Below are 26835 nucleotides of genomic sequence, written 5' to 3' on the forward strand. Positions count from 1 at the left end.
TTACAAATACAGTTGGTCCTTGAACACAAGAGGGTTTAGGGGAGCCCAACACTCATACAGTGGGAAATCTACAGGTAAGTCCTCAAAAACTTAACTATAGTCCCTCAGTAACCTGTGGGAAGGTGGGGAGTGGGACGGTGGAATTGAGAGGAGCGAGATTGGTTCCAGGATCTCCAAAGATATCAAAACCAAGGATGGCCAGGCCGGCATGGCTTAGCAGATAGAGCGCCAGCCTGTGGACTGAAGGGTCCCAGGTTCGATTCTGGTCAAGGGCACATGCCTGGGCTGTGGGCTCAATCCCCAGAGTGGGGTGTGCAGGAGGCAATCAATCAATGATTCTCTCACATCATTGATGGTTTTTTTTTCTCTCTCTCTCTCCCCCCCAACCCCTTCCTCTCTGAAATCAATAAAAATAATTTTTAAAAATATCCAAGGATGCTCAAGTCCCTTACATAAAACTAGAGGCCTGGTGCACAAAATTCGAACACTAGGAGGTGGGTGTGGGGGGTATCCCTCAGCCCGGATTGCGAGAGGGCGCTGGCCAGCCTGAGACCCCACTGGTGCACAATCAGGGCCAGGGCGGGATGTGGGAGGTTGGCCAGCCAGAGAGGGACCACGAGAGGGCTCCAGGGTATATATCTAGCCCGTCTCACTCAGTCCTGATCAGCCGGACCCCAGCAGTAAGCTAACCTATCAGTCAGAGCATCTGCCCCCTAGTGGTCAGCGACTGGTCAACTGGTCAATTGTCTGCACTCTGCCTCCCCCCCACATGGTCAGTGCATATAAGGAGCAGCTGAGCAGCCTTAGCATATCATTAGCATATTATGCTTTGATTGGCTGACCAGACAACTAGACTAGGGGTGTCGAACTCAATCAGAGAAGGGGCCAAAATCTAAAATCCAGCCTAAATCGCGGGCCGAATGGTTTACTGAACAGTCATAAACTGTCATTGTGATGGAAACGCAGCGGAGTGCAGTAATGACAGCGCAGTGCGGGCCACATTGCAAGGCCTGGCGGGACGGATTTGGCCCGCGGGCCTTGTGTTTGACACATTTGGTGTAGACCAATGCATACAGTAGGCTCTCTGCATCTGTGGATTCCTGAGATGGGAAATCCCAGGATGTGGAGGGCTGTATATTTATTGAAAAAAAATCCGCCTATAATCCACCTGTACAGTTCAAACCATGTTATGCAAGGTTCAATTGTAGTTTGGCTACATATACTTCTTCAGAACATTGTTTAACTTTTAATAAACTTCCACATTATAACTTTGGAAAACAAAATTTGGATTCATTTATTTTCCCTTTTTTCCTATTTAGTATTTTTCTTAATTTAAAATATGGCATTTATAAAAAAATAAGTCCTGGGGAGGGATATAATATACAGAGAGTAATACTGTATTGTATTATTTGAAAGTTGCTAAGAGTGTAGATTTCTCATTACAAGAGTGATTTCTCATCACAAGAAAAATTTTGTAACTATATGGTGATGGATGTTATTAGTCTTATTGTGGTGAACATTTTGCAATATAAAGCATATCCAACCATTATACTGTATACCATAACTAAAGTTATATTTCAATTATACCTCAATAAAAAATAAGAGATCATTTTGGTATATTTAAGCAATCTGAACAAAGGTAGATAGCCAAGTATTTAAAATTGTTATAATAATTGTTAATTTTAATTCTAAACTATGTTATATTATTTTGATATTTACAGTCCAGGAGCACTAACATAGTGGAGACACAAATGATCAACTTTTGCTGAGTTAAAGCATGCAGACGAAAAAGATTTCTCTTATGAATTTATACACTTTATTGAAAATGTGTTTCTTCAGATTAAGAAATTAAAACACTGCACTGCAGGTCTACTCATACCACCTCATTATTTTTTCTTTCTCCAAGCCTGGCTTTTGGTGTCATTTCTACAAAAAGAACACCCATTTCATTTTGATATCTCTCTCTCTGATTCTAACAGCTATTTTCCAGCCAAAAGAAAATACACTGAAATTAATATTCAGATGTAAAAATGCACTGCTAAATTACCATAGTTGACCAAGTTACATAAAACATTCTTCCGAGCTGAGCTGCACAGACATGGCCTGAGACACAGCCATAGTATCTGTTTTTGGGCATGAAAAAGCCAGAATTACCTATAACTTGCTGATAATCCAGAGACACCCAAACCCCCACGGCCAATCTGAGGCCGTCCATTGAGCTATCTGCAGCCAGCACTCATGACGGTCTAAAAACATGGTATCCTAATAAAGAGCATCGAATCCTTCCCTATTTAAAATTAAATATTAAAAACTGCGATATAACCAAGGCTGATTTGCCTTTAAAACAAGCTTAATTTTGAAAATGCACTCTTTTTAGCCTTCCCCGGGGGGAACCACACGCCGGTGTGTGTTTACTTTCGGTTCTTCCCAGCGCCCCGCCTCCGGTCCCGGCTCCTGGGCTTTATGGCTGCACAGGCCGGCCCAGCTCCGCCCACAGGCGCGGTGTTCGGCGTGGGGTGTGGACGGGGAGGTCTGGGTGCCGGTCTGGCTCGCCGGGGGAGCCGGCCCGCCTCAGTTTCTCCAGCGGTGAGGCAGGGCGGCAAGGCGAGTGTCAGGGCTCCTGAGTCCCGGGGAGGGCGCGGCCCGCAGCTGGCGGGGTCCGGGCGCGGGGCCCTCTCCCGCCGCCGCCGGACCAGCTCCGAAGGAGGCAGCCTGAGGTCCCGCCGGGCACAGCCCGCCTGCGGCTCCCAGAGTGGGAGACCACGACTCAGCATCCGCCGGCTCGGAGTCCGGGTCCGAGCACCGTCCTGCCGCGGCGCGGCCGTCCTTCCCCGCTCCCTCCTGGCACTTACGTCCAGCCCCGCCCGTGCAGTCGGTCCGGAGCCCGGTGTCGTGCCACTCGGGGCCGCCTCACGCTCCCGGTTTAGGGCAAAATAACAAAACCACCACAGGCCGCCGGATACCCGGATGGAGCAGTGCCACCCCCGGGTCTGGGACGCGCATGCGGAGACAGGGATAGGGGGCGGGGCGTCGGGGTGGGAGGAGAAGGGGCGGGGCTAGTGTCAGAGCCACGCCCACGACGCCAACGTCTCTGCGCATGCTCTGCGCCGCCAGCGGCCAGGCGGGGCTCTGACCCCGCGCTGTTCTCTCTCTTTTTTTTTAAATCAGAAAACTTTTTAAAAATATATTTTATTGACTTTTTACAGAGAGGAAGGGAAGGGATAGAGAGTTAGAAACATCCATCAGCTGCCTCCTGCACATCCCCTGACTGGGGATGTGCCCGCAACCAAGGTACATTCCCTTGACCAGAATCGAACCTGGGACCCTTTAGTCCAGTCTGCAGGCCTTCCCGTAGCCACTGAGCCAAACTGGCCAGGGGAAGTCGGAAGTAGTAATTAGGAAGCACCTCTCAACTGCGGGTGCGAGAAGTAGCTCTTTGTACTGAGGCTTGGAAAGGGAGGCACCTGTTGAGCCTTTGTATCCGTCTTGAGCGAGGCGGTAAATGTTCTAAGGCTGGGGCCGGCCCCCCAGTTATCTCAGGTGTAGGTGCCAAGAGAAATGCCAGGTTCCCCGTGATGCAAAAGATGGGGCCAGCCCTAGCCGGTTTGGTTCAGTGGATAGGAGCACATGCCGGGGTTGCAGGCTCGATCCCCCCAGTAGGGGGCGTGCAGGAAGCAGCCCATGGATGAGTCTCTCTCATCATCGATGTTTTAAGCTCTCCCTCTCCCTTCCTCTCTGAAATCAATAAGAATACATTAAAAACAAACAAACAAAAAAAAGGTGGGTCCAAGTCCGTGGCTCCACAGCACAATTGTGAGTTTTTAAGTCTTGTTTATTTTCCGAGTCTGGCCCCGCACTCGCCGTAGCTCCGCCTCCAGGAGGAGCTATCACAGAATACGACATTTTGTGAATTTCCATGTCCCCTGTGGTTCAGGGTTCCGGTTCTGGAGAAGGGCCGCACACAAATGAAAAGAAACTAGAAGAAACTTAATTTTGGTGATATGGAGAGCCAGGCGGTAGTCCAACTCTAGTGGGAGAACTACCACTGCTCTGGTCTTTGCTATCTTTTTATTGATGTATGAGATACACCCATAACCTTTAGGCAGGAAATTTCAATAATAGATAATCAGCAAGAATTTACATATGATTAACAATGTCTCAACTAAATAATGAGTGATTAGCTCCAACCATTCAGAGCAATTAAGATTGACCAGCCTTCCGGATTACCTTTTCATATTTCTCTATTAGTGGCAATGATGGTTTCCGGCAGGCGGTAAGACCCTGGAATATACCTAAAGTGCAAGAGGAGGAGAGGCTCCAAGGACACTAATGGAAGAACAATAAAGCAGGTGGTTAAGAGATGGCTTTGGAGACAGTCAAATCTGGGTTCGAATATCTGTTCCGCCACTTAATAATAGTGTGACTTGACTAAGTCCCCTAATTCTAAACCTTGTGAACAGAAAAAAAATTTTTTTTGAAGTAAAAATGGCACACCTCTGTGTATTGTAGAATATACAAAACAAAATTCATCACTTTAACTATTTTAAGCGTATACTACTGTGGTATTAAGTACATTTCCATTGTGCAGTCATTACCACCATCCATCTCCATGGGTACATGGATGAGAGTTATGTTGTTGTTGCTATCTTTTCTTTTTTCATTTAGATTTCCAGTAAAAATGAATCAATAGTGCAGGAAGTACAATAGTACCTCCCTCCACAGCTTTCCTACCACAGTATTAGCATTTTACATTTTTGTGGTTCTTTTGTTTCAAATAGTGAACTAACATTGATACTTTATGTATTTATTTATTTTCTGTCACCATTTGTCCCCCCTATTGATACATTGTTATTAACTGAAGTCAATAGTTTACTCAGATTTCCTTAGTTTTTACTTGATGACCTTTTTTCTGTTCCAAAATCCCATCCAGAAGATCATGTTACATTGTTATGATGTCTCTTTACTTTTCTCTTGTACAACAAAAATGTGTGTATGTATATGTATTTTTTGTTGTTTGTTTGTTTGTTTTTAAGTGTTATGTGGGAGAAGGGAAGAACCTGGGTCTTCAGAATTTTTAGTGAAAATAATACTTTTTCCATACCAGGATACTCCAGAGTAACAACCTACTTGCAGCCATATTGAGTGAATAAATTGTGTTTATTATGATGACCAGCTGGCCTGGTTCAGTGGTTGAGTGTTGTTGACCTATGAGTCATGTTTGAATTCCTGATCAGGGCAGCTTGATCCCCAATAGGGGGCATGCAGGAGGCAGTAGGTCAAAGATTCTCTCTCATCATTGATGTTTCTCTCTTTCCCTCTCCCTTCCTCTCTGAAATCAGTAAAAATATATTTTTAAAAAATCATGTTTATGATTTTCTTAAGCAATTAAGCTTACACTTTGATCATATATCTATAAAAAATTGTGCAAGAAAATCTCACGTTCATTTCCCATATTCTGTTTGGCAGATTGAGCGATAAGAAAGAAAAATAGCCGAAACCGGTTTGGCTCAGTGGATAGAGCGTCGGTCTGTGAACTGAAGGGTCCCGGGTTCGATTCCGGTCGGGGAAAGTACATTGGTTGTGGGCATGTCCCCAGTGGGGGGTGTGCAGGAGGCGGCTGGTCGAAGTTTCTCTCTCATTGACGTTTCTAGCTCTCTATCCCTCTCATCTCCCTTCCTCTCTGTAGAAAATCAATAAAATTAACAAAAAAAGAAAGAGAGAGAGAGAGAGAGAGAGAGAGAGAGAAGGAAAAATACAACGCTGGGGTGCATTTGTAATCCATGCACAGAGCTGTGGCATCAGCTTTCAGAAGAGCATCTAAACATTGCCACACACTGGCCATCTGTGAGTCCTGCAGCTGAGTGCTTGGTTCTGCCCTTGCTCTCAACGGAAGAATGAACCACAAACATTGTTCAGAAAACTGTTAATTTTTCGAAAGTACCAAGTGGTCTTCAAAAAGGGAAGTATGAAAATCTTAAGACTCTAATGGTATATTCTAATTAGATTCCATGAAGCACATGACTGTGGTTGTAACAAAGCAATCTCTATGAGCACAGTTTCCTGTTAAAAAAATAAAGACCTGCTGAAACCGGTTTGGCTCAATGGATAGAGCGTCGGCTTGGGGACTGAAGGGACCCGGGTTCAATTCCAGTCAAGGGCATGTACCTTGGTTGCTGGCATATCCGCAGTGGGGGGTGTGCAAGAGGCAGCTGATCGATGACTCTCTCTCATCAATGTTTCTAGCTCTCTATCTCTCTCCCTTCCTTTCTGTACAAAATCAATAAAATATATTTAAAAAAAATAAAGACCCTACCAGAAAGATTATATATATATATATATATATATATATATATATATCAACTTAGATTTTTGAATTTTTATTTTTACTAATTTCATAAAATTCTCTGTTTACTGGTGCTAATTTTATGTGATACTATATAGATCAAGTTCTTTAAACATAATATTTGCCTCTTCTAAAACCAGTGTAATATCCAGATGCCTATAATCTATTCCAAGGTGAAAATCATGTTGTGATTTTCCTGTAATGCTTGCTGAATGGATAATCAAGCATAGTTCCAAATTGTAGACATTTCTAGAGAATTTATGAGATCCTTAAATAAGTTACCATTTACTCACGTTTCCCTCTTTTCTGAAAATAACATGTAAATGGACAAATCTAAAGCTAATTGTCAATTTTACATCCTTCTTTATTCAGCAACAACATCCTCAAGAGAAATAAAGGCAGCTGCTATGACAACAGATCACAGACTGGGGTGGCTTATCACAAGAGAAATTTATTTCTCACAGTTCTTTTTTTTTTTTTTTAAATGTATTCTTATTGATTTCAGAGAGGAAGGAAGAGGGAGAGTGATAGAAACATCAAAGATGAGAGAATCATTGATTCACTGCCCCCTATATGCCCCACACTGGGGATCGAGCCTATAACTCAGCCATGTGCCCTGACCAGTAATCAAACTATGACCTCCTGGTTCATAGGTTGACACTCAACCACTGAGCCACGCCTGAAGGCTCCAAGTTCAAGAACAGAGTGCCAGCGTGGGCAGGTTCTAGTTAAGGTCCTCTTCCAGGTTGCAGATGGTAGCCTTCGTATTGTGTCCTCCCATGATGGAAGAGGTGAAGGTGCTATTGGTGGAAGTGGAGTTCTTAGGGTGCTCAGAGGAAAAGAATTTCCTGAGACCCCCTACAGGAGGGTGGAGTTTCATGGAAAGCTTTATTAATGATGTAAAATTAAGGGGGCTCCCCTCCAAGGTCCCATCACCATCCGTACTGCCATGGAAAAAGTACAACTGTGTCTTCAGCAGGGCCAGAATTAAGACCACTGCCCAGAATTTCTGTTCCCTATTACAGTCCAGTTCAGTCCAGCATCTGGCTAGCTTAGCTGTTGGGTTCCCAGCTGCAGTCTATTGCGTGTGGGTTTCGGAATTTCATGAGCCATTGTCTTATACACATGGCTACGGAGAAAGAACGGGAGAGGGGGGTCATGGAACAAGAGAGGAGCAAGAAGGACACAAGAGGCGCGGAGGCCAGTGCCTCACAAAGGCTCAACCAGAAAAACAAAACCGCCTCAGGCCTCCAATCCCCGGATGCAGCAGCCCCGCCCCCGTGGCCTACAGTCCCCGGATGAAGCAGCCCCGCCCCGCTGCGCGGCCGCGCGTGCGCATTCCGGGGGGCGCTGCGCCAGGCGGGAGGACAGGGAGGGCGGGGCGCGCGGGGAAGGGAAGGAAGGGCGGCGGTTGGGCGAAAAGGAGGCCACGCCCATCGCGCCGACGTTTCTGCGCATGCGCCACACGTCAGCTTCTAGTAATTTCGACGCGTCAGCGACCTCCCAGCTCAGTTCGCGTCCGGAGACCGGAGGTGCTAGTCTGCTATTCGCGGTCGCGAGAGGCTGTGGCATTCCCTTCGTCCTGGTGCGTGGCTGTGGGAGGGAGGCGTCCGTTGGGCCTTTCTCTTCGTCCTGCGTGGAGGTCGGCGGCCTGTGGTAAGTATTTTGGCGGCGAGGTCGGACCCGCGGGAACCTCGGCGTGGGTGGCGGGGAGAGTGCGGGGCCCGGCGTGGTGCACAAAGGGGGCCGCGGGCCGGGCGGGAAGGCCGGCGTCCCGCGTCGACTGCGCCGGAACTGGAGAGTCTTCGCTTTGTCTAGGCCCGCGGTCCCCTCCCCCAGCCGTCCGCGGGCCTTACTTCCGGGGCGTCACTCCTCCCCTCCCCCTCCGTTTCTAGGAACCGAATCTTCTGGAACGTTCCTCAGAGACAAGGAAGCTTCTTGCCGCAGGCTCCGATGTCCAACTACGTGAACGATATGTGGCCGGGCTCGCCCCTGCAGTCCCCGGCGGCCGCGGGCGGGTCCAGCCGGCTGTCCTCGGCGGCCCGGAGCCGCTCCCGCTCCAGCGGCTCCAGTCGGTGGTCGTCTGGCAGCAGCGGGAGCCGGCCCCGGCGCAGGAGCAGGTCCAGGTCCCGGTCCCGAAGGCGCCAGCAGAGGAAGTACAGGCGCTACTCGCGGTCTTACTCGCGGAGCCGGTCGCGGTCCCACAGCCGCCGCCGGTACCGGGAGAGGCACTACGCCTCCTCCAGGAGGTACTATCGGTCTCCGTCTCCCTCGCCAGACCGATCGCGCAGCCGGTCCCGCTCTCGGGGTCGGTCCTATTACCGGAGGGCCTATGCGGTCACGCGGGGACGACGCTTCTACGGCTTTGGCCGCACAGTGTACCCGGAGGATCACGGGAGTTGGCGGGGAAGATCCAGATCCAGGTCGAGGTCGCGGAGCCCCACGCCTTTCCGCTTAAGTGAGAAAGGTGAGTGAGCGGTGCAGTAGTACTACCTCCTTCCTCCGTCCTTTTCATACGTGCGCCCACAGTGTGAGAAGCTGCGGTGTGGTTTTCAATAATTTTGTTTCTTAGGTGCCTGATGTCTCAATAGTTTACTTAGGAGGGAGGAAGACATAAGCAGGCTAACAGTTAAAACTACACTACAGTTTTTTATGTGGACACCGTTTCTTCCCCCTTGGGATTAAGCTGTGGGCGGTAAGTGGCTCTGGCCACGTGGAGGTAGATAACCTCCTCTCCTGGTGGCTGCACTGTTCGTGATCGTAAATGTTCGTGATCGTGACTTCCGGTTGCCCGCCCTAAGTTTCTGCTAAGTTCATTGTAGAACGTGAAAAACAGGATCAAAACATCCCTTTTTTCAAAAGTGAATACTATATTGCCAAAAACAACAAGGATTTCAGTATTCAAAACAAATGACTTCCGGGATAGGATCGTGAAACAGAAGAGAATAGGTTTTAAAAAAATAACACTTTTGCCGAAATTGGTTTGGCTCAGAGGATAGAGCATTGGCCTGTGGACTGAAGGGTCCCGGGTTCGATTCCGGTCAAGGGCATGTACCTTGGTTGCGGGCACATCCCCACCAGGGGGTGTGCAAGAGGCAGCTGATCGATCTCATCTACTATATTTCTGACTATCCCTCTCTCTTCCTCTCTGTAAAAAATCAATAAAATATATTTTAAAAAACACTTTTAAGTCTGAAAATGGACGTAGTAATTTATCAATGATGGTTCATTAGTTGAGAGAGATGTACTGCATGAAAATTTTTTTTTAAGTACGGTGTTCAGAATACATATTTGAAGAGAGAGCAAAAACAATGAAAACTAGGACTTTGGTCAGGAAAACTGAAAACTTGAAATTATTTAGGGATGCTTATTTTACTCATCAAAAGAGGTAGAAATTTGTTTCATGAATAAGGGTATATTTTGCATAAGTATTTGTTTTGCTATTATAAGTAAAATGAAACCTTATTTTGTGATACTGAGTTCTCTTGGGGAATATTGTAAGATTAAGGAATATCTTGTGTTTCTTTTGTAGATCGAATGGAGCTGTTAGAAATAGCAAAAGCCAATGCAGCAAAAGCCTTAGGAACAACCAACTTTGAATTGCCCCCTAGTCTCAGAATTGTATCAAATAACGGTGCAAAATTTGAGGTAAGTATTCTAGGTTTATCCAGACAAAATCTTGAGAAAGCTGCTGCCAGAAAAACCTGATTAGCATTTTTTTTCTTTTTTCTTTTTCTTTAATTTTTTTTATTTCTTATTTTTAAATTACATACATGTTATTTTCAAAACTTGAATGTCAAGAGCAAAACTCTGGCTATTAAGTATTAACAATGCCAATGCAAAACAACAAAATGAGAAATCAGAATTATGGACATATTAATATTTTTAGCTACTAAACGAGTCTTTTTGTTGCTGGTGTAGATTTACTCAGAGTCCTTGGACTTGCTGCACAAGACATTGCAGAAGACTGGAAGCTAACAGTTGCTAGCATGAGCAGGAACATGATTAAAGAAGTAGCTTCCATTTCAGCCTGACTAGCATTTTTATTCAATTTACCTCAGCCTTCTTGGAAAGGCTAGCTAAATATAATTTATTACTAGACTTGGTCTCTTCCATAAAAGTGGGAGATGAATGACCATTATTTTCAGTTGACACAATTGTTTTCATGATTGTAGCTGGTACTTTGGTGATTTCTATGTAGTTACCAAAATTCTCTTGTCTTTTCAGAGTATCTGTAGTTTTCATTTCCAGCATAATGTTCCCAGAAATTCTGTACTCAACATACAGTATAGTTTACCTGCTTTATTTCTGTCTTATAGAAATCATGAATGTGGTCTCCAGACATTGCTGAAGAAAATCTGTTGGTAATTGATACATGGGCATAAAAGCACCAGAGGTTTAACTAATTTGAGGTTTATATTCACACACTGAAAGCTTAGTTTTTGTTGGTAGATCTATGTGCATGTTAGAATTTGGGATAGGTAATATTTGCATAAGATAATGAAGACAGTTTTAAACTAAAGTGCACTTTGTAATGTTGGGGCATCTGTGATCGAGATGTCCATTTCATAATATATGCAATATATTCCAGATGTTTTGAGAGATTACAGAAGAGGAAGCCTGGTTCACTTGCAGATAAGTTTATAATTCTACAGAAATGTGCAGGATGTGCATTGGCAAATAGCACTTTGTTGTTTATTTTGAAACCCAGAGCATAAAGTCCATAGCTTTAAAGGTTTAAGGTAGTTAAAAATTGATAGTCTGTGTAAACAGGAAAGATAGTATATAATCCTATCATTCAGGCCCAGAGTTATGGGTATGCTTAAATATTAGTAGACAAAATCTTAGTTAAGTTGCTTTTTCAGATGACTAGGTGCCCATCTGGGCTGATGCCTTAGTTCAGTGATTTTCAACCTCTTTCATCTCATGTGGCACCAAAAAAATATTTTTTGCTGATATGGTTTAAAAGGTATAATTTTGATTCATTTACACCAGATGGCTATTGTGTTGGCTATTGCCAAATAAAAGGGAAGAGATCAGTGCCCCTGACTAAATAGTCAGGTATTGCATGTTGTAGAAATACTTGCAGCACACTGGTTTAAAATCACAGCTTAATTCTTTACAACTACCCTGTTTCCCCGAAAATAAGATAGTGTCTTACATTAATTTTTTTCTCTCAAAGTTGCGCTAGGTCTTATTTTTGGAGGATGTTTGTATTTTGGGGGAAACATGGTAGGTATTTTCTGGTATGGCTTGATTTTGAGTTAAGTTGTATTTGGGAATACAATATAGCTTTATAGGGAAGCCATTTCTTCATCAGATCCATTTATTGTATCGATTTTGTTAACGGAAAAACATTCCAGTGTTTGTTTACACTGTTAGCTGTATGGTTAGATTCAACTTGATTCGCTGTGTTTCTACAGCTAAATTTATGTGCAGTTGGGCTGCTTGTACACAGCACTGTAAACCAAAAATAGGGTTTTAAAAATAAATATTTTCTCTTCCTGTCTAGCTGTCGGAAAAGCTAACAGAAGATGGAACTAAAAATGCCAATGAAAAGTCTTCCCAGCAAAAAAGCATTAGCTCTAATGTAAGTATCTAACCACTGACTACTCAAAAATTGAACTTGGAACATAAACATCCAATTTATGGGCTTTTTTGTCTGCTGTGATAATTTGGGGTCTACTAAGTCACTTTATAGACTTAATATTCTCTACAAACACACACACATGCACGCACGCATAAATTTTAATTCTCACCTGAGGTTATTTTTCCGATTGCTTTTCAGAAAGGGATTGAAGAGAGGGGAAGGAGAAGAGAGGAAAACATTGATTTGAGAGACACATGGACAGGATGCCTCCCATAGAACAGGGGCAGGGAGTGGACAACAAATAGAACCCTTGACCTGCTTAGGTGTGCAGGTCAACTCACTATGTGACACACTGGCCAGGGCTAATCTCAATATATTTTTGTGCCAGTTTAAAAAATTTTAAATTAAACTTTGAGAGACATTGATGTGAGAGTGAAATTAGTCTGCTGCCTCCTACAGGTCTCCTTTGGCAGTGGTCTGCAAACTCATTAGTCCACAGAACCAAATATCAACAGGATTGAAATTTCTTTTGAGAGCCAAATTTTTTAAACTTCTAACATCACTTCTTCAAAATAGTCTCACCCAGGCCGTGGTATTTTGTGGAAGAGCCACACTCAAGGAGCCAAAGAGCCACATGTGGATCAAGAGCCACAGTTTGGTACTAAGCCAAATTGGTTAGGCCTTGTCCTTTTTACACCTTAATATTGTGGTATGTCTTGCATATATGTTTAATTATACTTGGCCATTTCTGGGCTTAAGTTAGAGTAAGGTTATAGATGAGGTTCACACTTGGCATTTGGTTGGTGTTGCTTAAATTTCAGTCTTAAATGGAGTTATTTAATGTATTGTGTAAAGCAAATATTCTAAGTGTGTACAACATATGTGTGCCTGGGAAGCTGACTTGGAAATTTGTTCTCTTACAGAATTCAGTAGCAAAAACTGCTGAAGAGACCTCTTCAGGATCCCTAAAAATAAATAAGAAAAAAAGTCCATATGAATTGTGGAAACCTATTTAAAAAGAGAACTGGTGGCTAAGGTTGCTTAAAATGCACTTTATTGCAAGTTTGTGTTTTCTATGGCATTATTTCATCCCTATGAGCAACTTAGTGGTAATTAACATTTTAGATTTATTTTGCAGATATTAGCACAGATGGACCAGAGTTGTTATGTATAGGTGGGAGTCTTGTATATATTCTTGTAAATGTTTTGTATAGTATCAATTGGTTACATAGAAATGGAATTTATAAGAAACAGTAATTAAACTATTGTATATATTTGTAAATAAATTTATTTTTACTATTTTAGTCTGACTTTATATATCTTCTATATATACAGTATATATAAAAAGCTAAGCACTGACCAGTCGACCACTCAACTGACAAACCTGTCCTGGCGGCCCAGCAGCCACTCAGTCCTGCAGGTCCAATCTGAGAACAGGCCAGGCACCAACAACGGACTAGTGCTACAGGCATGATCCTGACAGCGCCATTGGCCTCGGGCACTGTGGCCGCTTCCCCTCAGGAACCCCACAAGGAGGAAATGATATAAAAGCAGCTGCCAGGTGGCCCCCAACAACTAGTGTAAAAGTCAGCAGGATAGATCTGGATCCTGGGCTAGCAGGGGCATCCCACTGCCCCCACATCCTTTGGGATGGGCACAAGCCTCCCTCATGAGCCCATAGCAGGCACAGCGGGGCCAGGATGAGTGCAGGCAGCATTGGACTTACGGTTTCAGCCCAATCCCCAAAGGCTATGATGAGGGACCCCACCCGTGCATGAATTTGCACTGGGCCATTAGTATCTTTCTAGTACTCAATAGACCGAACAGTGGAACAACCAGTTGCTGTTTTATGCGCTGACCACCAAAAGATGCATGTAAAACATGGTGGACATTAACTTGGTTATACAGTAAGAGAAAACAAGAATTGGCTTTTAGATTTGTAACTGAAAATGTTAATCTAAGCAATCTGTTAGTCATTTTAGTAAAATGTTTCTCTGTGTCTCCCCCTCCCATTCTCTCTTAAAAAAAATCCATGGGGACTCTGGTGTTGCTCAGTGGTTGAGCATCTACCTATGAACTGGGAGGTTGCTATTGGGTTCTTGGTCAGAGCACATGCCCAGGTTATGGACTCAATCCCCAGTGTGGGGTGTGCAGGAGGCAGCCGATCAATAATTCTCTCCCATCATTGATGTTTCTCCCTCTCCTTGTAAGGGAGACTTGAAATAATTGACAATACTAGATTTTTTTTCACTCATTTAGTTGGTAACGGAAAGTACCCAATCTGATTATGACCTATATTCAAATAGCTATTTAACATGAGAGGTCTGGCTAGTTGCTATGGATATGTACCATTTCTGAGATTGCACTTCTATAGTGATTCAGCCTCTTAATATGCTTGATACTTCCCTATTTAATTTCCTCGTCTATTCATTTTTCTTCCCAGTATCCTGAAAAGAATATAGTTATATTCATTTTTTTCTCATAATTACTCCATCCTTGTCTAACCTTAGTTCAACCTAGACAGGACTACATTTAATCTCCTATGCTTTTTATTTTTTATTTTTATTTTATTTTATTGATTTTTTACAGAGGAAGAGAGAGGGATACAGAGTTAGAAACATCGATGAGAGAGAATCGCCAATCAGCTGCCTCCTGCATACCCCCTATGGGGGATGTGCCCGCAACCCATATACATGCCCTTGACCAGAATCGATCCCGGGACCTTTCAGTCCCCAAGCCGACGCTCTAGCCACTGAGCCACACCCGTGTCTGCTAATCTATGCTTTGAAACACCCCCAGACAAGCTGTCATTACATAATTGGAATACAATAACTCAGTGTGATACGCTGTTACCACATAATCTGTGGACAATACAGTCATGTGCCACTTCAACCACAGGAATATGTTCTGAGGAATGGGTAGTTAGCTGATTTCATCATTGTGCAAACGGCAATTACACAAACCTGGATGGTACAGGCTATACACCTAGGCTACTTGGTAGCCCAGTGGTTGGCAAACTCAACAGAGCCAAATATCAACAGTACGACGATTGAAATTTCTTTTGAGAACCACATTTTTAAAATTTAAACTAATACCACTTCTTCAAAACAGACTCTCCTGGGCCACAGTATTTTGTGGAAGAGCCACACTTAAGGGGCCAAAGAGCCTCATGTGGCTCGGGAGCCCATTTGCCGACCATGGGTATAGCCTATTGCTCCTGGGCTAGAAATAAAGCACACAAGCAAATACAACCAAGAGTGTAAACATGATGGAACACGGCATACTGTTTTTACAGCAAACTAAAAGTACACTTGCAGATAAAAAGCACAGCTGATGTGGCACTGGTTGAACTCAGGAACCAAGAGGTCAAGGGTTTTTTTTGTGTGTTTTGTTTTAATATATTTTATTGATTTTGTATAGAGAGGAAGAGAGAGAGAAACATGGATGAGAGAGAGTCATTGATCAGCTGCCTCTTGGACACCCCCTACTGGGGATATGCCCGCAACCAAGGTACATGCCCTTGACCGGAATCGAACCCGGGACCTTTCAGTCCCCAAGCCTATGCTCTATCCATTGAGCCAAACCGGTTTCGGCGGGGGTCAAGGTTTGATTCCAGGTCAGAACACATGCTCAGACTGGGCTCAGTTCTTGGTAAGGGATGTTTCTCTCTCCCCCTTACTTTAAAAAGCAGCATTATTAAAAATAAATACATAAACCAGTAACAATCATTTGTCACCTACTACCATGTTTCCCCGAAAATAAGACATCCTCCGAAAATAAGACCTAGCGCATGGAAAGATAAGACATCCCCTGAAAATAAGACCTAACGCAACTTTGGGAGAAAAAATATAAGACACTGTCTTATTTTCGGGGAAACGGTATATACTGTACATAATTATGCTATACCTAAGTTGGTTTGTTTACATAGCATCACCAGAAACACCTGAGTAATGTGTTTGCTACAGTGACTATCTCATTAGGTAATAGGAATTTTTCAGCTCCATTGTAATTTCATAGGACCACCCTTTATATCTGCATTCCATCATGAACTGAAACATTGTTATGCATCATAGGACTGTATGGCAAGATCAGAATTTGTATCAAGAGTCTAGATTCAGTGCTGTCCAATAGAAATACAGTATTAATTCACACCAGTGAATTAATTTATCCCAGTGTATCTAAAATATTTCAACTCAATATAAGAAATGCTGTGAGGCATCCACCTCGCCTTCTCTCTAGCAGGCTTGGTCCCAGCGTCACCCTCATCTGATGTCATCCGGCCTCGGGAACTCAGGGTAATTGCTGTGTGTGGTTAGAGAATGGATCTTGAAGGAAAGGGTCATTGCTGGGCCTCCAAAGGAGACATTGAGAACCTTTGGCCTCCTGACCTCTGGGGTTTACTGTGGGCAGACTTTGAGTGGACCGAGATAGATCCATGAGTGGGGAAAGATGGAAGAATGTGCACACTTCTCCTAAGTGCCATGCTCACATGGCTGAATAGACATAGAATCCGGGGCATGGAGGAGGTCAGAGACCTTTGTGCCACTGGTCAGTAAGTAGATTGATTATTGGATTTTCCCCTTGGTTTGGTTCAGTCTGTCCAGTAGCAGTTTCTAGCCCAGGGAGTTGAAACACAAGGCCTCTTAGGTAAGACTGACCCTGTATTTTCCTGATAAAGAATAATAAACTTTGTAGGCTTCCTATCTAGAGAAGCAAAGTAAAAAGTTATTTAATTAAAAAAAGAAATACTGTGATATTTTACCGTGTGTGTGTGTTGTGACCTAGGGTGTATTCTTACACTTAAAGCCCAGTTTAATTCGCCCTAGCCACATTTCATGTGGGTGGCTACCATTTTGGGGCTGTTCTAAATCTGTTTTCATTTTGGGGCTTACTTATTCATTTCTACGTCGAATTAGTGGTTACTAGTGAAGAAAATAATTTCCATACATTCCTCTTGTATCCAGCACCTTCCTTTTATTAACTTAACGCACCGTTTCCCTGTTGGAGGCGAAGAGTAAACAAGATGGACGCATCTGCGCGCCTTCAGTTTACAACGTTGTTGCGGGAAACGGAAAACGAACCGAGAGAAATCTCTAACGCTCTCGAGGGAATTAACATGGGGCCATAGGTGACGGTACTGGAGGCCCACGTGAGACAAGGTAGTCGGGGGAGAGCTGACGATCAGGATAAACACCTTGCGCTCTAGGGAGCACACGCCGTGTAGGCGACTTTCTCAGCAGGTCCAGAGTCCGCCCTGCTTCCTAGGCCGTCCCCTTCCGCTCGCGTCCCTGCCCTTCTCTCCCCACCGCCCCGCTCTCCCCGCCCCCGTCTTCTGCGGCTGCGCAAGGTCCTGCCCAATCGAAAACCAGCTCACTTGCTAGAAAGAGCAGGGATTGGTCCCAAGCTCCGAGGCTGATTGGAAGGGGCGGGGCTTCCCGTAGGTTATTAACATCTATCAGAAGGCCGACGGAAGTGCTGTGTTGTTGCCGGAAGTAGGAAGGAGAGGGCTGTGATGGCGGCTGCGGTTCTAACCGAGAAGGTAAGTGCCGCGGGCTCTACCCGGGGGATTTCGTGGGGGGATTGAGAGGGGCCGACAGGGCTGAGAGGCGAAGGAGATGCCTGGGCGCTAGAACAGGGAGGAGTAGACACTGTGGAGTCGGGGTCGGCAGTGCGGGCCCGGCGCGGCCTGTCGGGCCCGGCGGGGAATCGGCCTGGGCAGCCCCGGGAGGAGCCGAGCCAGCCCTGCCAACAGCCGTCCCTCCCTGTCGTAGGTGTTGGCGACCAGCGCAAAGGAGGAGCAGCCCCTCGCGGCGGCGGAGGAGCTGTCCGCCCAGAAGCGCGAGCAGAGACTGCGTAAATTCCGGGAGCTGCATCTGAAGCGGGTGAGTAGATGCTGAGACCTGTCACTGGTCAGGCCCTTGCGTGTCTGTGGGGAGACGAGGAAGTCGCAGTAGCGTGCCTGACAAACCCGCGTGGTCGGATGCAAGATCTTTCCCGGTGGTTCTCAACGCTGGTAGCACCTTGTAATCACTTTTGAAAATACAGTTGAGCCTTGAACATCGCCTGGGTTTAGGTATGCCGAATCCCGCAGTCGAAAATCCATATATGACTTTGGACTCTACAGTTGCCCCGTCGCATACTTAGATTCAATCAACTGCGCAGAATGAAAACAGTATTAGTTATATGCGAATTTTCGACTGTGCGGGGGTGGCACCCATAATCCCTGTCTTGTTCAAGGGTTAGCTGTATTTTTTATTTTACTGTTTTCAGAGAGGATGGGAGAGGGAGAGAGAGATAGAAACAGCAATGATGAGAAAGAACCATTGATCGGCTGACTCCTGCATGCCCCTTACTGGGGATCGAGCCCACAACCCAGGATGTGCCCTTGGCTAGAATTCAACCAGGACCCTTCAGTCCACAGGCCCACACGCTGTCTACTGATCCAAACCAGCTAGAGTGGATCAGCTGTATATATATTTTTAAAATATACTTATTGATTTCAGAGAGAAATGAAGAGGGAGAGAGAAACAGAAACATCAATGATGAAAGAGAATCATTGATCGGCTGCTTTCTGCATGCCCCCTGCTGGGGATGGAGCCTGCAACCCAGGCATGTGCCTGGGACCCTTCAGTTCTCAGGCAACACTCAGTCCACTGAGCCAAACCAGTCAGGGCTGGTCAGCTGTATTTTTGATCTGCGGTTGGGAATGTGAAAATACTGTTTTAGATCTGAGGTTGGTTGAATCCGTGAAAAAGCTCAATGAAAATCTGTAGTGTCAATGGTTGAGCTAGTCAGTGGGGAACAAGATGATGAAGATAAGGCCTCTGTTTTCAAAGAGGAGGCAACTTTACAGCTAGAAATTTTATTCTGGTAAATGCCATGCTAGAGTTAGGAACAAAGGCCGAGGAGTACAGAGGAGAGATAAAAACTCTGTGTGTGTGTGTGTGTGTGTGTGTGTGTGTGTGTCTCTCCAGGGAGTGTCTTATATAAGATACCTAAACTATTTAAGAGATTAGTAAGGTATTATCAGACAAAGAAGTTGGAGGGAAAAAATATCCAAGCAGAGGGGACACATGTAAAGGAAAAGAATTCATATCAGAGACAAGAGTCCAGCCAATAACTGGCTGCAGTTGTAGCTGAGAAAGAAAAAAGAACAGCTCTTAACTCACCTTGACAGCCCGGCCATAGTTCCACAAAACTCCAGCATCACTCTGACTGTTGTAGTGAGACAAACCACAGAAATGACCACACGTCCCCCTATTCTGCTAACATCTTAGACTGTTATTTCCAAGTAAAACATTGGTCTTGCTCCATTAATCCTGCCTTGTATGTAAAAACTTAAGATACTCAGTACAAAAATTCATTGGCTTCTGACAGTGCAATCCAGAGCACAACCATGCTTCCTTGAGTCCGTCCCCCCCTCCCCGCCAGCCGCTGATACCCTAATCCTATGCCTACCCCCCTAACACCTTCTCACTGAAGTGCCTACAGTTCACTATGGTTTTCTGCCTCTTTCAGGGCAACAAACACAACTTGGTTTGATTTCAGGTGTTTTCTTGGTGTCTTCACCTGGAGGGTATGGTCAGCTTCAAGAATAAATAAGGATGGTAGTTGAGAGGAATTTCTTTCTCTGTTCCCAAAAGTTAATCTAATAAAGACTTTAAACTCACTTAAATATTTACTTGGATGGGCAGTGTAAAGAACATCAGGTTGGAAATTAGGAGACATGGCTTCCTGGACTTACTGCCACCAGTCTGTGACCTAAGAAACATCAAACTTAATTTTCCCTTAAGATGATATGCTCATTTTATTTTATGCAGTTAAATTTATTTTAAAACGGACTCTTCACAGAGTAATCCCACTGGAAAAATTCTTTCATTTGTCATAATGTAAACTGTTAAAATATTTAAAAAGGAGGGGGACGTGGAAAGGATTAGAGGTATTAAGAGAGGTTTTAGAGTCCCAGCCCTAAATTGAGGCTTTTTCCTTGAGTTAATCAAGATTAAAAGAGACTGGAGAGGAGAGGCCATTCTCAGCATGTGTTTAACATTATTTCATGCCATCTGAAGTCTTCAGTGCCACTGCAGTGGTCCTTCCCCTTTGTGAAACCGTGTCCCATCCAACCCTAAGGGACCTGCTCAGAGGGACTGCACAGCTCAACAGGTGGAGCCGACATGAACCATCAGGCCTCTGGAGCAGCAAATCGGTGCAGCCCAGCACTTATTTCAAATGCAGACCTAGTTAGGCGGTTCCCTTGCTTAAAATCCTTTGCTGGGCTCTGTTGCTTTAAGATAAAATGGGGTCCCCTTGGTAATGTGTCTTTCCTGACCCTCACAGGAGGCAAGATCTGTTTGGATTGATTTTCATGCTTCAGCTGTAAACTTTCTGTTACGTTTCAGAATGAAGCCCGTAAATTAAATCACCAGGAAGTTGTGGAAGAAGATAAGAGACTTAAGCTACCTGCAAATTGGGAAGCCAGAAAAGCTCGCTTGGAGTGGGAACTGCAGGAGGAAGAAAAGAAAAAGGTCAGGAACGCCTCTGCTGTCTCATAAGTGGTTACTCCGTCTTTCTGTCATATTGACACAGTAAAACAGGTGGTTTTGTCCACTGGCTCTAGAGCTAGACCACCGGAGTCCAGATCTTGGCTCTGTTTTTTACTAGCTGCAACACTTTGGGTGAGTTATCTAACCTGTCTGGGCCTCTGTTTTCTCATCTGTAAAATGGAGACTGTGATAATAATTGAGTTAATTATGAGTTAAATGAGCCAGTGCCTGTAAAACAGGGTCTGACACCTGATAAATGCTGAATAAATATTATTATTATTATTATTATTATTATTAATATATTTTATTGATTCTCTTACAGAGAGGAAGGGAGAGAGATAGAGAGCCAGAAACATTGACGACAGAGAAATATCGACCAGCTGCCTCCTGCACACCCCCTACTGGGGATGTGCCCACAACCAATGCACATGCCCTTGGCCGGAATCAAACCTGGGACCTTTCAGTCCGCAGACCGACGCTCTACCTCTGAGCCAAACCGGTTTCGGCTGAATAAATATTATTTTTAAATCTGTGTGCTTATTTGTTATATACTAGAGCAGATTCCCGAGTTTTCTTTGATTAATCATTATTTTGAAAGTATTGCTAGATAATTTTATTCAATCTTTCTCGTTTTAAAATAGATAAAATAATTGCTTGTATCATAATTGCTGGTTTCAGCTTTTTCCTTTCTTTTTAGGAATGTGCAGCCAGAGGGGAGGACTATGAGAAAGTGAAGTTACTGGAGATCAGTGCTGAAGATGCAGAAAGGTGGGAGAGGAAAAAGAAGAGGAAAAACCCGGACTTGGGCTTTTCAGGTAAAATTGGCTTTTACTTTATGAATGGGCCCGTTAGGCTAAGCATCGCCTTCAATGTTTCTGACTTATAAAAGGATACTCCTCTTTAGGGATGTTCTCTAAGGGCCTAAACTCAAGAAAATACAAATGCATCTCCTGGGGCAGCAGTGATGGCTGTACTTCAGTCAGCTGGATCCTCTTATTCTTCGTGGTAAAACTAATTGAGGCTTGGATTGTCAGCATCTTCAGGATCAGAAGCTCTGCTTAGATTGGTGTCTTGTGCATATATTACTAATAATAATTTAGATTCCCCCCCCCCCCCGAATTGTAATGACCAAACAAGGAAGTATATTATGTCTGATTCTCATTTTCTTTTTAGATTATGCTGCTGCCCAGTTACGCCAGTATCATCGGTTGACCAAACAGATCAAACCTGACATGGAAACATATGAGAGACTGAGAGAAAAACAGTAAGTTGACAGTATTGCAAGGGTATTTTTTTTTTTTTTTTTAATCCTGAAGTAGACATTTGTGTGTGAGTATATATACAACAATACACACATATTATAAATAATGCTTGGGTAATGTTTAGGTATGGGTTATCAGGCAGCTGTGTTAAGAATGATTTCTGATCTCCACAACAATATTTATTGCTCACGCCACAGCCGTTAAGCTCATCATCTGGTTATCTGTCTGGCTGGGCGTCCCAAGACTTGAGTGTGGAGTGGTTAAAACCAGATTATCCTTTTCACTCAGATATATTCTTAAAAGGCAGATGCTTTAGTGCCAGCATGTGCGTTTTTTTTTTTTTTTTTTTTTTTTTTTTTTTTTTTTTTTAATATAAAGAACCAAATAATAAAGATTTTAGGCTTTGTGGGCTGTATGGTCTCTGTCACAACTGCTAGTACTCAGCTCTGCTGCTGGGATGTGAAAGTGGCACAGAGGACCTACAGACAAATGGCTCTGTCCCAGTAAAACTGTTTTTAAAAACTGCTTATAAAGCTTGCCAACCCCTGCTTTGGTAGAGAGGGAAATACCTGGACTTGGAGGCGAGCCCTTGACTCTGGCCCTTGGCTCTTTCATCTATAGAACGAAGGGGTCGAAATAAGTGACTTATTAGATCCCTTCCAATTCTGTTTTTGTTTTTTTTAAAGATTTTTAATTGATTTTTAGAGTAGGAAAGAGAGAGAGAAAAACATTGGTGTGAAAGCGAAGCATCAGTCAACTGCCTCCTACATGCCCCTTTCTGGGGATCAAGCCTGCAATCCTGACGTTTCCTGATTAGGAATTGAACCAGCAATCTTTTTATTTAAAAAAAATATTTATTTATTTATTTATTTATTTATTTATTTATTTCAGAGAGGAAGGGAGTGGATGAGAGAGAGAGAAACATCAATGATGAGAGAGAACCATTGATTAGCTGCCTCTTGAATACCCTGACTGGGAATCAAGCTGACAAACCTGGGCAGATCGCCTGACCAGGAACTGAACCGTGACCTGAGCCACCTGGCCGGGAAGCCAGCCATCTTCTGGTGCATGGGATGATACCCAGCCCACCGAGCCACACGGGCCAGGCTCTGTATGTTTTTTTAAAAGTTAAGGTGGGCCGTCCCCACAGTAAATACATGTCTCTATTTTCTCTCTTCACGTGAATGGTTGTTTACTTTGAAATTAGGAAATGTGGTGCACTTGTATTGTTACTATAAGTTCATTTTGCTGTCTTTTCAGTGGAGAAGAGTTTTTCCCAACATCCAACAGTCTTCTTCATGGAACACATGTGCCTTCCACTCAGGAAATTGATAGGATGGTCACAGATCTGGAAAAACAGTAAGTACTCAGTAGAGCAGTGTGAAATTTTAAGTGCTTAATGGCAAAATGGACATAATAAGCTTAGGATGAATTGAATAGACAGATGTTATACTTGCTAATTTCTGACTTAGCATCTACAGTGGTTTTGAGGATAGCAAGTATGAGTTGAGTCCGTACGATTTGGAATGGAGAAGCAAACAAAATATTGATAAAATTGAATTGTTATAATTGAAGTAGGGAAGGATTTAAAGAAAGTTCTTCTTTAAGAACTTTTATTTAGTAATCACTCAGCTACTTGATTTGAAGACATAAGAAGGTTCTAGTGAATGTACCTCCACTACATTTGTGTTTCTTATGTTGATAGGGGTGAATATGAGGCAGAGTGGAATGAATCTGTATTTTAGAAATTAATATTAGGTCTAGTAATAATTAATGTTGTTTTCTAATACTTTTTTAAATCGAATTTATTTAAACAATACAACAAAATTTAATCAACAATATAGTTGCCGTTGTTTTCTACTACTTGTGCCCAATGCTCAGGAAGCATTTTAATCCCTCTGTTGTAAAATTCTTGTGATTTTGATGCAAAAAATTCTGTCAATGCATTTTTGAGGCATTCTTCATTATTAAATTTTTTTCCAAGAAGAAAGTTTTGCAAAGAACGAAACAAATGGTAATCGGAAGGGGCAATATCAGGAGAATATGCAGGTTGAGGGAGAACTTCCCATTCCAACTGGCGCAGTTTTTCAGCAGTGATTCTTGCAGTATGCGGTCGTGCGTTATCGTGGTGAAGAATTACGCCCTTCCGATTAATCAGCGTGGGTTCTTTTTCTCTTAAAGCTTGGGCTAACCTTTCCAATTGGGCACTATACACTGCACTTGTAATGGTTTGGTTAGATGGTAAAAGTTCATAATGAAGAATTCCTTTAAAATTCCACCAAACACACAACATCACTTTTTTCGCATGCAAGTCAGGTTTTGGCGTGGGCTGCAGAGCCTCATTTTTGTCCAACCATTGAGGCCGCCTTTTCAAATGAACATACAGCACCCATTCTTCATCTCCGGTAACAATTTGCTCTAAAAACGGCAAACGGTTTTGACGAGAGAGGAGCGAACTGCAAATTGTGACTCTTTGATTACGGTTGTTGTTGGTCAACTCATGAGGAACCCATTTTCCAAACTTTTGGACTTTGCTAAGTGCACGCAATTGATTGGAAATTGTTTTTTGTGAACAATTTAAAGTTGTCGCAAGCTCTTGTTGGGTAATTTGAGGATTTTGCACCAAAAGAGCTTGAAGAGCTTCTTGATCAAAATTGGACACACGGCCTCGACCACTCTTGTCATCTAACGAAAAATTTCCCTCGCGAAATTTCTCAAACCAACGCTGGCATTTTCTGGCGCTAACTGCATCTTGACCAAGAGCACTACAGATGTTTTTTGCAGCCTCACTTGCTTTACTTCCTAATTGGAACTCGTAAAGCATGCAGTGCCGAATATGCTCTTCATCCGCCATCTTCTTAGCCCTAGTTTTGCAACAAAAACCAAACCAAACACAAACTTTTTCAAGCAAAACTTGTTAATTGCACTTCACACGTTCTGTAGATACCACGTGTTTGAAGGTTATGTCAATACAAGTCAACGCCAAGCAAGATTTTAAACGAATGTTTAAAAACGACATTAATTATTACTAGACCCGATACATGTGAAGTATTAAGGATAGTGCCTCAACATACTGCACCCTCCATATTAAGCTGTGGTTATCCTATCTAATAAAAGAGCAATATGCAAATTGACCTTCATACCAAGACACAAGAGGGTCACCATAAGATGGTCACCACAAGATGGCCTGCAGGGGAGGGCAATTGGTGGGAGTTAGGGGTGACCAGGATAGCAGAGGAAGGCAGTTTTGGGTGACAAGGCCAGCAAGGGAGGGCAGTTGGAGGGGGACCCAGGCCTGCAGGGGAGGGCAGTTGGGAGCCAGCATCCTGGATTGTGAGAGAGATGTCTCAGATTGGAGAGGGTGCAGGCTGGGCTGAGGGTCCCTCCCCCACCCATGCACGAATTCCATGCAATGGCCCTCTAGTTATTAATATAATTATTGTAGTCATCTTCTTTTAATATATATTTTATGTATCCAATCCAGTTGCTAACAAGGTTATCATTGCTTTTTTAGAGGCATTCTGAAGATGAATTTGTATTTTATGGTTCTTACCCAGGGTTGTGCTGTTGTGCTATTAATTAGCAGCTTCAACTTGATCTTGATGAAAACTGCTTCCTCCACCCACCAAAGTGTGCTGTTCTAAGTGTAACGATGCTATTTTCAACTACTAGGCTATTTCTGTTAAGACAAAAAATAAATAAATAAAAAAAAAAAAAAAAAAAAAAAGACAAGCCCTGGCCGGCTAGCTCAGAGTGCTGTTATGATACGCCAAGGTTGCCAGTTTGATTTCTGGTCAGGTCACATGCAAGAACCAATGAATGAATCCATAAATAAGTGGAACAACAAGTCAGTGTTTCTCTCTCAAGTTAATAAATTGAAAAAAAAATTTAAAGACATTTAAAATTTTAAAAATTATTTTCTTTTCCCCTCAGAATTGAAAAACGAGACAAATATAGCCGGAGACGACCTTATAATGACGATGCAGATATCGACTATATTAATGAAAGGAATGCCAAATTCAACAAAAAGGCAGAAAGATTCTATGGGAAATACACAGCTGAAATTAAACAGAATTTGGAAAGAGGAACAGCTGTCTAATCTCCTTCAGGAACTGTTTATAGAAGCTTGAGATGGAGTGAAAATTTCTGCTAGCTGAACTCAGCTATGCCTTCCCACTCAGCATTTAAAAATAAATGATTTTTCTTAAACATATATTTCCAAATTTTTGTGTTTGGATATAAGATGTATTTCTTGTGTATTTCTTGTAGTGTACTTGTTTTGTAATAATCTACTTTGTATAAATCCTAATTATATTATTTTTCTATGTATTTTAAATGTGTGATTGTTTAATCTTTGAAGCATTTTGGACTTAAGATTGCTGGTACCAAACATAAATTCAGTCACTCTGGCTTTGAAGCATGTTAGGAATTTGACAGAATCTAGAATTGAACTCAGGAACCATATGGGGATTGTAGACTCTGAAGCTGAGCAGAGTGTGAAGGTATGGCAGTGGCTACTGGAGGACTGGTGCAGGCTGGATCCAGGACTGCTTACGACCAAGTTCAGAAAGTAACAGAACTATCCTCTGAATATGGACCATGTACTGTTCCCTTTTTTACAAAGCAAATACCCTGTGGAATAAAATCCCTACTAAACCCTCTGCTTATCATTCAAAAGTATGTCTGTATATATATATACACACAAATATACATGCTTCCAATTCCATAAACTTAAAATTTATTTTTTATGGGAAATTCCAAACATTCAAAAGAAGACAGTTTAGTACAATGACCCCCACATACCCAATCCCAATCTCATGGTCAATACAGTTTCATCTTTATTTCTACTTTCCCCTCCATGAATCCCACATTCTTCTGAAGCTAATACTAGGTGTATAACTTTACCTATTACACATTTTTTTTTTTTTTTTAGAACACACACCTTTATTACATGAGCTAACACAGGAGGGAAGAGGGTTTATTTGCCTTTCCGGGCCCTATTACACATTTTTAAGTATCTGAGAGCCCATGGGCATCAGCCTATGGGGGTTGCTGGTGTGATTCCCAGTCAGGGCACATGCCTGAGTTGTGGACTTG

At 43.2% G+C, this 26835-nt stretch overlaps 3 protein-coding genes and 2 long non-coding RNA genes across 10 annotated transcripts in view; 3 read left to right on the top strand and 2 right to left on the bottom strand.

Annotated features, from left to right (window-relative positions):
- The window catches only part of TMEM50A (transmembrane protein 50A), a 15939-nt gene extending 12927 nt beyond the window's left edge, over nt 1-3012 (bottom strand). Inside the window, exon 1 of one of the 2 annotated variants that reach the window (XM_036444457.2) lies at nt 2853-3012. The gene's annotated coding sequence lies outside the window, so the exon portion shown is untranslated. Of the gene's footprint in view, nt 1-2047; nt 2067-2852 lie in introns of those variants that run through there. The other variant, XM_036444458.2, reaches the window with a different exon arrangement.
- LOC118722674 overlaps nt 1-16627 on the top strand; it is a 19779-nt gene extending 3152 nt beyond the window's left edge. Inside the window, exons 2-3 of one of the 2 annotated variants that reach the window (XR_004989089.2) lie at nt 4249-4259; nt 16411-16627. This is a non-coding gene — a long non-coding RNA (uncharacterized LOC118722674). The remainder of the gene's footprint in view (nt 1-4248; nt 4260-16410) is intronic. The other variant, XR_004989088.2, reaches the window with a different exon arrangement.
- RSRP1 (arginine and serine rich protein 1) lies at nt 7837-13232 on the top strand. Of its 3 annotated transcripts, none has more exons than XM_036444452.2 (5): nt 7837-7999; nt 8239-8810; nt 9876-9991; nt 11856-11933; nt 12857-13232. In XM_036444452.2, exons 2-5 carry the CDS (start codon nt 8297-8299, stop codon nt 12947-12949), a joined length of 801 nt encoding a protein of 266 aa, XP_036300345.1. In that variant the 5' UTR covers nt 7837-7999; nt 8239-8296; the 3' UTR covers nt 12950-13232. The 3 variants fall into 3 exon arrangements, with proteins under 3 accessions (XP_036300345.1, XP_036300346.1, XP_036300347.1); XM_036444453.2 differs by having other exon boundaries at nt 12869-13232; XM_036444454.2 differs by lacking the exons at nt 11856-11933; nt 12857-13232 and adding an exon at nt 10383-11107 and having other exon boundaries at nt 9876-10057.
- Nucleotides 8946-9869, bottom strand: LOC118722675. The gene is made up of 2 exons (XR_004989090.2): nt 9526-9869; nt 8946-9309 (listed from the first exon to the last, which is right to left on the bottom strand). It is a non-coding gene; the product is annotated as an uncharacterized LOC118722675 (long non-coding RNA).
- A 707-nt stretch (nt 16628-17334) lies between the features above and the next one.
- SYF2 (SYF2 pre-mRNA splicing factor) lies at nt 17335-26399 on the top strand. Of its 2 annotated transcripts, XM_036444455.2 has the most exons (7): nt 17335-17472; nt 17705-17815; nt 20333-20458; nt 21174-21291; nt 21650-21740; nt 22999-23097; nt 25672-26399. In XM_036444455.2, the coding sequence occupies exons 1-7, from the start codon at nt 17446-17448 to the stop codon at nt 25835-25837; spliced, it is 738 nt and encodes a 245-aa protein (XP_036300348.1). In that variant the 5' UTR covers nt 17335-17445; the 3' UTR covers nt 25838-26399. The 2 variants fall into 2 exon arrangements, with proteins under 2 accessions (XP_036300348.1, XP_036300349.1); XM_036444456.2 differs by lacking the exon at nt 22999-23097.
- The last annotated feature ends 436 nt before the right edge of the window (nt 26400-26835 follow it).

The sequence above is a fragment of the Pipistrellus kuhlii genome, unplaced genomic scaffold, assembly GCF_014108245.1.
Source record: "Pipistrellus kuhlii isolate mPipKuh1 unplaced genomic scaffold, mPipKuh1.p scaffold_m20_p_2, whole genome shotgun sequence".
Lineage (NCBI taxonomy): Eukaryota > Metazoa > Chordata > Mammalia > Chiroptera > Vespertilionidae > Pipistrellus > Pipistrellus kuhlii.